This window comes from Pygocentrus nattereri, chromosome 6, assembly GCF_015220715.1.
Source record: "Pygocentrus nattereri isolate fPygNat1 chromosome 6, fPygNat1.pri, whole genome shotgun sequence".
Lineage (NCBI taxonomy): Eukaryota > Metazoa > Chordata > Actinopteri > Characiformes > Serrasalmidae > Pygocentrus > Pygocentrus nattereri.
Window position 1 is genome coordinate 7,231,492 of NC_051216.1, and position 12,161 is coordinate 7,243,652.

The window sequence follows — 12,161 nt, forward strand, 5'->3', positions numbered from 1 at the left end:
ACATTTGGTTATGAAAATGTACAAATGCAAAATTTTCACCTGGAGAAACTGATTTAAGGTGCACAACTTGACCTTAAAACCACTGCTGTACCTCTGGGGGAACATTTACTTTGTTTGTACCTTGACGAACAAAAAAATGTAACTGCACAGAACCTTCATTTCTAACGGTGCATCATCACAGCTGTAAAGAGTCAGTAGTTTCTCTACAATAAGGCACATCAAACCACTCAGAATGACTTTGTTTACATCTCAATGATAGAATTATGCAGAAATGTAAAAAAAAAACAGCAATATCTGCTTCTCGATCTTCCCGAGAAACAAAGCTTTGCACTCTCTGCATATGCAGCGTCCAAGAGGCTGAGCAGTTATTACTGTTGGCAATAACAAAGCTTGGTGTGATTTGATATTGATTTCTAACTAGCAGTTCACTGAAAGAAGCAGACAGACATGTTATTATGATTTGAATCCGATGAAATGTTACTGTTTTTTTGCCATTTGCTGGCATTGTAACAAACAGGAAAATTACAGAATGTAAATGTATTAGTTTAAGAAGTACATCATTGATTATGTAATTGTGGAATTGATTATGTAACTGCGGAACTCTTAAATTCTATGGTTAAAAAAAATAAAAATAAAAATCAATGTAATTTTTGCAGAGTCAGAAAGCTCAAACTTCCAAACCAGGCTTCTCTCAGATCAGCGCGAGTCGAGCCTGGTGGCATAATCTACATTTCCCTTTGTTTACCCACAGAGCCACAGTCTATCTAGAACAGGCCTTGACACATGGGGGTCATTCTAACGGCTGCAGCTCAGGGAGGGATGTAGAGGGGAGATAAGGCGCCGGGGCTGCGGGTCTGGGGCGCTGCCCTGTCCTCTCAGAGCAACCCTGATAAGATATATCCTGTACAGGGAGATCCCTGTTTATACACAGTATGAGAAATGTGTCTCTTCTGGCTTATAGAGTTCATACCTGAACGCTAAGCTGCTGTATTTTAACCCAGTCACAGCTATCAGAAGCTAAAACAAAGGCACACTGTACATTAATATTAAGTATTACTCAAATCAAAGCTCAATAAAACAGAGCAACTGAGAAACAGACACACACAAAAAAAGTCAGAAGCGCAAACTCAAATGTATTGATCTAGAATATAAATCAAATAATATTCTTTAGGTAACCATGGATTCCATTACGTAATTAAGGCAGAACATATAAATACAGCAAAATAGCAATTAAAAACTCAGATGATGAAACAGTCGGCCTACGTGGTTAAAGGTGGTTCTGCATTTTGCACTGCATGCTTTTGGCTGAGTGATGTGTAGTGATGAATCTTTATCCTGTAGGACTGCGTTTTTTATTTATTGCAGTTTCTTTAGAAGCTTTGATTACGTAACATCCTCAGTGTGCTCTTTGTCTTTCCCTCCACCACCCAGAAACAGTGGAAAATGCATGAACTACTACCACTACTCATTTTTTTTATAGTATATAACGAATTCTTAAAGTAGATAGTGAAAAATTCATAGTAGTTACGTCTTAAAAGCTCATATAAGTGAACCAGTTTCAACTCGTATGTTCTTCTGCTCTGAACAAGAAAGTTCTGAAAAAAGTACTCTAAAAACGGCCGACTTGGCACTGAACGTTCCAGTGAAAGCTCTGACAAACCAAATCGGCTGGTCCCCTACATCTCCGCTCCAACAGACTTCTGGTCACAATGAACCCCAACATTCTGCACCAAACACTATCAATCTCCTTCAAACTCCATCATTTTTCACCAAACAGCATCATTCTCCAGCAAACACCATCATTCTCCATCAAACACCAATATTATTAACCACACACCAACATTATGCACCAAATATCATCATTCTTCACCAAACACCAACATCATCCACCATACACCATCATTCTCCATCAAACACCACCAATGTCCACCAAACACTATAATTCCCCATCAAACACCAACACTGTCCACCAAACACCATCATTCTCCATCAAACACCAACATTATTAATCACACACCAACATTATCCACCAAATATTATCATTCTTCACCAAACACCAACATCGTCCACCAAACACCATCATCCTCCATCAAACACCACCAAAGTCCATCAAACACTATAATTCCCCACCAAACACCAACACTGTCCACCAACCACCATCATTCTCCATCAAACACCACCATTCCCCACCAAACACCATCATTCTCCATCAAACACCACCATTCCCCACCAAACACCAACTTTGTTCACCATACACCACCAATGTCCACCAAACACTACAATTCTCCATCAAACACCAATGTCCACCAAACACTATAATAATTCCCCACCATACACCACCACTGTCCGCCAAACACCATCATTCTCCATCAAACACCACCAATGTCCACCAAACACCATCATTCTCCATCAAACACCACCATTCCCCACCAAACACCACCATTCCCCACCAAACAAAATCTTTTTCCAGTTAACATCACTGTAATGTTGCCATTTAGCTTTACAATGCTCCAGTAAAAGTTAAACCAGTGCGAATGTGGGACAATATTCTAGAACACTGTGAATGGCAGAAGAACGTTCTAGATCAGTGTTAATGGGGAAAGAACATTCTAGAACAGCTAAATGGGTGAGAGCATTCTTAGATCTTCAAAACAATCGTGCACAGGTTATGGGACACAAACCCAAAGCTTGGTTTGTTTTCGTTCTTGATTGATTGATTGATTGATTGATTGATTGATTGATTTTAACAGCAAGTGTCTTACCTATTTGTCCAGGTATGCGCTTGCCTTGGACCTTAAAGCACACGGTGACATTCACACAGACGGCAGGAAGGCCATTCTCAGCGCACGAAGCAACAGATCGGTTCACGCTGACCGGCAGCATCATGGACGCTTCCACCATCACCACTGGACGAGTCCTAGACGGGACAGCACCAGATTAAGCTTCATACAATACAGCAGAGGTCATCGGCTGTTACCTCTAGAGATATACACTGTCACACTTACAGACGATTTGACTTCTTTTGAAAAGGTGGTTTTAACGCCCTCCAGGACTGTTGCTAATACTGTCACTGATATGAACATATGTGATAACATTCTGCTTTAAATAAACTTGCTTAGGCTTTAAAATGGCACTGCAAGCTATCATAACGAAGGAAAAAGCTCGTTCATATTAAAAAGCTCTGGAGAATCAGGGTGTTCTAAAACTTTTCATGGGTAGTTTAGCTTACGATATCGCCAAAAAATCTAACTTTACAACTCTTCAGGACATTTTCATGATGAAAATCGAATATGTATCACAATATTTCATTTTTATGAGGTTTATTAAGTTGAAACAGAGTAAAAGCAGCAGTACTGTCAAATTTAAAACATACAAATAATATGAATACATAGATTTTTATAAACATTTAGCACTAAAACAAGACTAATTATGCTCTCTTGGCATTTAAACATGGTGGTGGTAGTACTGATGGCAAAGCATATTGTGATGCAATTTATCATGATATAAAAAATTCCCAGCTCTGGTCAGCGGCCTCAGAAGGCTGTGATTAGCTGGATCAAGGATGTTAGATCTGGTTTGCAAATGAAAAGCTTTGACCTCTGAGCTACAGACATAAACAGAGTAACATCTGCTTCTCCAGTTCCCCATAACTGCATTCATTAGGGCGTTAAAGGAAAACCCTCTAATCAGCACTTTTACATTTTTACTTGCTTTTACTTGATCAGCAAATGCTGCATACTTTATACAACACGGGCTGCTTTCACACACCCAGATTAAGCCTAACTTTAGACTGAATTGATTTCCGATAGTGAATTACCAGTGAATTAGCACTGCAAAACAGTCCAAGATTAGCCTTAATCCATATGCATGGGCTGTTTTCCCAGAACGAGATTAACTCTAATCATAGACTAAGGAAAATAATGCATGTGTAATTTAGTTTAAGACTAGTTTTAATATTCATGTCTGGGAGACCAACTCTAGAGTTATATTTGATCATCTTTAGTGAACGATATAATTGACTGCTTACATACACTGAAATTCTAACTGCCAATGTTCTGATGACTTTGCTCATTAATTAACATAATCAGCATTATTTAACATATGAGCAAATCCATGCGTTCAGTTATCTGAGCCATGTTACAGTAAAACGTGTCTCATGCCGAGTTGTTCTTACCGGAGCACCACTGCAGAATCGGAGAGAAAAGCTCCCACTGCCACGTCTGCAAAAGAGAGAAAAAGATATGCAAATTAAAGTTATAATGCATTAACCCCTTAAGGCCTAAGCTTGAAAATGACCACTTAGGCATATATATATATATATATATAGACACACATGTATATACATGTATATATAAACATATATATATATATAAACATATATATATATATATATATACACCCAAAATGACTTGGAAAACATTCTGGTTCCATTGACTTATATTAAAAGTAAAGTAGGTTCATTCCTTCTCCTGTAAAGTTATCATTTTGGAAATTTGCTTCAATTTAAGGTTTTCTTCAACAATGATTATATATATATATATATATATATACATACACACACACACACACACACATCAAATAAATGAATATGTACAATATTACAATATTATACTCTAATGCAGTACAAACTCAGATTCTCAGTTATGTTAATGTTCAGAAGTTTGGTATCAATATTATCAATACTGAACTATGTGGTTTGTAAAGTGTATAAAATAAATATATAAAATATGTTTGTCAGGTGTAACTTCACCAGCTTCACATAATGCATCAAATATATTAAACATCATAAAATCATATCATCTTTAATCACACGTGCTGCTCTAAGCTCCACGGAGATGCTGGTGAAAACGAGTTGTCTTGTATGGTTTTGAGTCTGCGCTGGTGTAACACCTCATATTCTGTTAGGTTTTTCACCTACAAGTGTGGTTAAAATGTGAGCTGATGAGACACAGAGGAGCTGATAAGCTTCTCGTACTTTATTTACGTGTGTGAAGCAGATGCAAGTTAACAAGTTTTACAGGAAATCCTGTCTGTGTGTCGGACGAATTACTCAAAACAACTCTGTGAACTGTGTCTGAGGAGAGGAGGCTGCAGCCGTGACTGACGGATGACTCACACATCAGAGTATGAAGAGACAGAACACGCTGAAGAGTGAAGTTAAGGCATGCAAAGTTCTGCATTACTGTATCATTTCCTAAAGAAAAGAGGAAAACTTGTAGTGAGAAGAGGCGTTACCTGGGTAACCATTGCCATCAACATCCACTCCTCCGGACACGGACTGGCCGAACATGCTGAAGCTGCCGCCTAACATGGAACCTGTGATCCTCTGCACACCCACACACACACACACACACACACACACACACACACACACACACACACACACACACACCCTTTATGAGCCAAAATGAAACTGTTGTCTGCAGCTGCTCATAATAAAAGTCACATTTTCTAACTGAAGGACCTGAAAAACAGCTCATTTGTTCTCAACCCCTTCAGTCTCTATTCATTTACTGCCCAAGACCAGGTTAAACCGGTGTGATGAAAATAGCTGACACTGTCCAAAGCTGATGCGAGATTATCAGGCTCATTTATGTTCAATGACATGGAGACGAAGACGTCTGTCCACGCTCTGCGTTCATTTCGTCCATATTTGTGCATGTTCTGTGAAAGGTTATGGATAAAAATGGAGCAGTACTACTGGAGGCCTTGTGGGGGCAGTGCAGCCAGTAGGTCACTATAGATGTACAAACCGATGGCCGCGTTGGGTCCAGCCAGGCACGCCAACAGTGCTGCCATTTTACGGCGGTCAGCGTCGCTGCTGGACTGCATTCAGTACCGTTACAGAGCAGCTGTTTAAGAAAGATCCTGTCCAGAATTAGAATATTTGAATAATATTACACTCAGAAAGCGGGACAGGATTATATAAGAGAGGGACGCAGTGATCCACGCTCAGGTTTCTGTGATGCGTGCTGTTTGGGTGATGGTTATGTGTAGATGTGGTTGGGTGGTTGGTGAAGCTCAGAGAACCTGCTGATGTGACTGTTCCTCCTCTGGTTTTATATTAAGCTTATTTCATTTAATAGTCTATTCAGGGGGTCTTAACTTTATGTAGGAGTTATTTATTTACAACGATGGTTAAGGCTTTGTAGCTAACACACCACCACCACCACCACATCAGTCTTACCGCAGTGCTGAGAACGATCCACCACCCAAACAGTCCCTACTCTGTGGCCCAAAGGTGTAATAACACACTTCTATAACCTTAGAATAGCTCAGGCAGTTTGCACTGAGGTCCCTGTAGTTACTGAACGATAAGCCTGAGATTTTAAAGGGTTAATAAGGTTTTTAGACTTCTTGCGACGTTTTCTCAAGAAAGGGGGAACCAACTGTTTCAGGAAATTGCAGCTTTTCAAAAGGAACTGTCTCCATGTACACAGAGAGAGAGGGGGGAGAGAGAGAGAGAGAGAGAGAGAGAGAGAGAGAGAGAGAGAGAGAGAGAGAGAGAGAAACAATGGGACAGCTGTAACAGGATGGGGTGTTCTCAGTGAACTGGGATGTGGCGGGACAGGAAGAGAGGGAGGGAGGAAAGAGAGGGCCCTGACCCTCCTCCTCCTCCTCCTCCTCCCCTCAGATGTCCTAGACTACAGCATTGACATAAACAGCAGACGTACCTGAGAGAACCTTGATGCTATGCCACTCTTCCTCCCATTGTAGATATAAATAGCCCCTCGCAGGTCGTCCTCCTGAGGCGCTCCGATGGCAACGTCTGAAACACAATCAGCGTCCGATAAACGTTAACAAGCGCCAAAAACCTGGAAACACTCACAATAAACGTCTGATGTTAAAGGCCCCACATCCACATCTTTCTTCAGTTTTATTGAACAATATGTGTTTTTTTTGTAAGAACTACCATAATTCATTGTTATGTGACCGTTTTCGCCGTTTATCCCAGGCTGTTTTTGTCTTTAAGACTGAAACACATACATGAGCTTCGTTTTGTTAATTTCAGACAAAATCTAAATGAAATCTGATCATCTTAAGTGCTAACAAAGCTACTGAAGAAAGAAAAATGAACGTGCCAACTCCTCCACACTGCAAACAATGGTCTCTTGTCAAGTACAAAGATCTTAAATCTAGTCAATATCTAATATTTCCCATTTTGAGACGGATTTTGAGAGGATAATATAGCTTATTTCTAGACATCATTTACTTGTTTTATACCACTATACTGGCAGAAAATTCTGAAGCACGTAGTTCATGCAGCGTATGGCCTGGGGAATGTTTCTGTGCCATTCTGTGGGCCTTCTCATCCAGGAGGAAGGCACTCTCAACCGATTCACGTACACCCATACAGGCTGGTCATCTTCCCTGGGGTGGATGGGATCTTCCACAAAGACAATGTGACGTGCCACATGGCTAGAAATGTCCAACACTGGTGGGAAGAGCATGAACAAGACGTCGAAGTACTGCCCTGGCCCCCTAATTCACCAGACGTGAACCAAATTGAGCATCTGTGGGACCACCTTGATCATCGTGTCCGCTCACTGACCCTCCAGCAGCTGTGCAGTCAGACTCCAGATACCTGTGACAACCTACCAGGACCTTACTGAGTCACTCCCAGGCCATCTAGCTCCTATCCATGCTGCACACGGCGGTCACTCTGGATCTCAGATGGTGGTCATAATAATGTGATTGGACTACGCATCTGCCGAAGATGAATTTCCTTAATAAAATGACTTAAAACAAGTAAAAAATATCTAGAAATAAGATTAATCTCAAATTAAGCTCACAACAATCTCAACAGGGGAAATGTTAGATTTACTGATTAAATTTAAGATCATTTTACTTGACAAGACACCATTTTTTGCAGCGAACTCACAGAATGAGGCGCTGTTTTTCCCATTTCAGCAACACTATCTCACCTCTGACCTCTGTCGCTCGGAATGCTCTGCGCCCCATTCCTAAAATGAAAACTCTCCAGGTTGATCTCGTGATTTGTGAGCTGCTTATTCACCTCACAAAACGGCCAATATCAACAAAAGGCGACGAGTTTGCATTGAGTTCTGCGGAAACCGCAGTCAATAACCACAGCTCTGTGGTGGCAACCTCACCCATAATATGCCAGGCGAGTAGTTAGTAGGCGACACTTTGTACTGCTATATGAAAGTACTGATTTTAGTGTTACCGTAATTTCCCATGCCAGCTTCTTCCTCTGAGTCACATGAAACTCAAATCACTGCTAATGCAACCTCATTAGACACCCAAACACGCTGGAGGAGAGCATTAGCTGCTGATTCTGTTATGTCAGCTAACAGACACTGTGTTGGCTAGCACACTGCTGAATAATTCCCAGTCAGGGATGGCTGTGGCATCACCGGGGATCGAACTCGGGAGCCTATTGTATTTCTAAATGCTCTATATTCTGATTCTATATGACAACATGAAGTTAAACTTATCAATTGGTATCAAAAGTATTGTTATTAGTACTGAAGAAGTTACTTTCCTGTCACATTACAAGTTTATCACGCTTTTGTTGTAGGCCAGTACTCATTGGCCTGATTTTGGCCAGTAAATTCCTCCTCAAGTGCCTTGAACACTTAACCCTCTTCACAGTAGCCATAAAATGCCATCCCCTCCTGTGTTGGAGGTCCTTTGATTAAACGCTGCCCTTCAGTAACACTGATGGAGTATAACATTCGATTGAAAGTGTTTTACTATAAATAATAATACGATTTTCATATTTACCAATGAACGAGCTAGTCGGCTGTTTTTATTGTGTCATATATTTGACCTGCAGGACTGGATTTGCTTTGCTGTCGACTAACCGTTGCAGCCCTAGTTTGAACTCAGACTGAACCTGACTCAGAAGAGACATGAGCTTCTGACACAAAGGTGGAGCCTCGCAGCGGAAGTGGAAAACATCTGCATGTACAAAAGACTGTAATGACACCGAAGGAAAAAACAGATTGGAAGATAAACTAACCAGAAAGTTTCAGTTAAACCACAATGAGCCAATGACAGTGACAATGAAGTCTTAGATGTAGAGAAAGAAAGAGAGACAGAGATCCTGCTCCTAGAGTTTAGAAATCATGAAAATGTGCAGTAAGGGGGGGGCTGTCATGAGCGGGAGGTTAGGGAACCAGCCCTGTGACCAGAAGGTCGGTGGTTCGATCCCCTCGGCTGATGGTCCATGACTGAAGTGCCCTTGAGCAAGACACCTAACCCCCAATTGCTCCCTGGGGGCTGTGGATAGGGCTGCCCACCGCTCCGGGCAAGTGTGTATTCAATAGTGTGTATGTGGTGTCTCACTTCACGGATGGGTTAAATGCAGAGGTTGGAATTTCCCCGTTGGTGGGATTAAAAAAGTATCACTTAACTTAAAAAAACATACTAAGCCACTGACTGACATACTAAGCTGCACAAGTGACCAAGGAAACCCACAAATAAATATTTCTCTGTTAAAAAAATTCCAATAACCATCATATTATCTTAGTTTAATGTCGTTTCAATGTATTATAGTCTTCGTTTTCTTCATAACAAGTAAAAAAATTGCTAAAAGTATTGTAATTTTCCCGTTCCTCCTTAAATAGTCCAGCAGTTCCGACGCCTGAAGCGCCAGAATGTAACTGCTGAACCATTTAAGGTGGAACGGGAAAAGTTGTATAAGAAGCTGGGGAATATCTGACTTCAGCGTCATATCACTGAAGAATTAGGGGTGGGCGATAATGAGTAATCGCCTTAAACCCCCTCTGTCACGCCTGCAACCAGTCCGCATACGGACTCCAATTCCCAGAATCCTGACATATCCTCATCTACCCATCAGTGATCTAGATCGCCTGAGTTTTAATGCTCCACAGCTGTTTGACTGTCACCTGATCTATTTAGTTCGTTTTTAAGCCTGGGCTTTAGCTTAGCTGCCTTGCGAAGTTTTGCTCTCCTCTGCGAAACTACGGAGCGTTTATTTCTGTTCTAATCTCATTCGTGTATCGACTTCCTGCCTGTTTTTCTGGTGACCCTGATTTTTGGACTTGCCCTTTTGTACTTTTGCCTGCAGGACTGCTTTCAAGGTTTTGATTCATCGCCTGTTTTGTGGACTCGGGCCAGTCCTTCCCTTGTCGGTTATGGTCGCCTGTATCCTGACTACTCGCTGCTTCTACGATTCCACAAGTAAAGCTTCACTATTGATCTCAAGCCGCGAGCGTCTGCTTTCTGGTCAAACGTCACATCCTCTTTAAAGGCCGATGATGCCCTACATGTATCTAAAGCCCAGCAGTGAGGAGCTGAACTTTCCCCTCCTCTGCTGTCCCTGCAGACGGGCAGGGTCGCCCACAGAGCAGCGCTGGTAGCTGTTAATGAAGTGATGCTCTTTTATTAGAGGGTCTCATTTCAGACTTCAACCACTCCCACTTCTAACTCAGTTCCAAGGGGTTCGGCTGACACTCGAAAACAAGGGGTAGGGGTGACCAGGAGAAATGGGACTGGGCCTTAGTGTCCTTCTTATCAGCTCCACTGACCATATAGGAGCACTTTGTAGTTCTACAGTTACTGACTGTAGTCCATCTGTTTCTCTGATACTCTGTTACCCTGTTCTTCAGTGGTCAGGACCCCCACAGGACCCCCCACAGAGCAGATACTGACATGATGGTAATGTGTTAGTGGGTTTTGTGCTAGTACAAGTGTATCAGACGCAGCTGGTATATCAACAACTGCTAAATAAAAAAGCCTGGAGTCCAGTCAGATCTTATGGAATCAATGCTGCCTTAAAACAACTGCAGCTCTAATACAGTAATTACATTCCCTAACTGACGGTCCTCAAGACGTCTCACCCAAGTGACAGTTTACTACCTTTTTTCTGAGCATGAGGAGTGAGAGAGCAAGAGAGAGATATAGAGACGAGGGAGGGAGTGGGTTAGTGACCATATGTGTGCGTGTGGTTAGTGGCTGTTGTTCTGTGGCCGTCTCCTCTAACCACGCTGCTCTCACTTAACCACTCCCCAACACAACACACAGATAGACGCTCATCTCTGAACCGCACCCCATCCTCCCTCTGGGACTCTGTGTACAGCAGCGCTCTGCGAATGAACTTTCAAAACACAATGCCAATGAGTTGCTCTTGACGAAAGGCTGGTGTATTTACCTCTTAAAGCCTTAGTTCACCAATAACATCAAGTTTGCACAGTTTTCCCATTAACTCCGACTTAGTTGATCTACTATGACAGGTTTGGTGTCTATAGCCTGCTTCTTTAGTCTAAGAGGGTTACTGAAGTCTGTCAGCCTGAAGAAATTCAGTGACATACGTCCTTTACTTGTTAGCCACATTAACTCCTAGGCAAAACTAAAGGAGGAAAACTTAAGACACCAAACATGACTTGGCAGATGAGATGTTGGTAGTTGATTAAATTAGTAGTGAAATTTATATCAGTTCAATACCACAGCAAAACTTAAATGCCATTAAGCGCAATTCTTCATTTAAATACCAGATCAAATGCTAAACTTGCAAGTTTAAAGGGAAATTCTGACTCAGCTTCTTACTTACAACACAAATATAGCCACTTGATTCACTATGCAAAACCACACATGAACCTTCAGTGAGCTTTCAGTATTTCTTTAGGTACTATTTTTGCCTCTCTGCCATGACTGTACTCTAAAACTTTGGCATTAAAACAAAAATGTGTGTATCTGTAACCATTTCATGTAATAACTTTCTGCGAGGGAGATTTTAGAGGCTTCAGACGTCTGGTTCCTATCGCCACCACTATGAGCAATGAGCAATAACCGGAAAGTGTCCCTTGAATAGCGCATTTCACACCAAACCCTTCTGAATGACTTTGTTTGTATCTTATGCGGGAAAAAAAAATGCTAATCTGGTAGAACTGCCATTTAAGGCCAGAGCAGCTGACTAAACATTCTGAAACAGGTCCCAAAAGAATTTGCTCAATGAGCCAGTGAGAACAGGGGCGATCAGTCTACTACCAACAGTCACACAAGTTTGAGTTGGTCTGAGTTGGTTTTCATCAAATGTAACATGATAGAAGGTCAGCATGGAAGTAATAGGTGCTTCTATTCCTGGATGAGAACTCTAACGGCCGTTTGCATACTGGCTTTTATACTCTATTACTGTTCCTATCTGCCTCAAAGTATTTCCATAAGCACCTCAT

At 41.5% G+C, this 12,161-nt stretch overlaps 1 protein-coding gene across 1 annotated transcript in view; it reads right to left on the bottom strand.

Annotated features, from left to right (window-relative positions):
- The window catches only part of itga4 (integrin alpha 4), a 74,912-nt gene that overhangs the window by 30,608 nt on the left and 32,143 nt on the right, over positions 1-12,161 (bottom strand). The window contains exons 11-14 of the mRNA XM_017710597.2: positions 6,675-6,769; positions 5,236-5,326; positions 4,175-4,220; positions 2,763-2,917 (exon numbers count right to left, since the gene is read on the bottom strand). Coding sequence (XP_017566086.1) covers positions 2,763-2,917; positions 4,175-4,220; positions 5,236-5,326; positions 6,675-6,769 — 387 coding nt within the window. The remainder of the gene's footprint in view (positions 1-2,762; positions 2,918-4,174; positions 4,221-5,235; positions 5,327-6,674; positions 6,770-12,161) is intronic.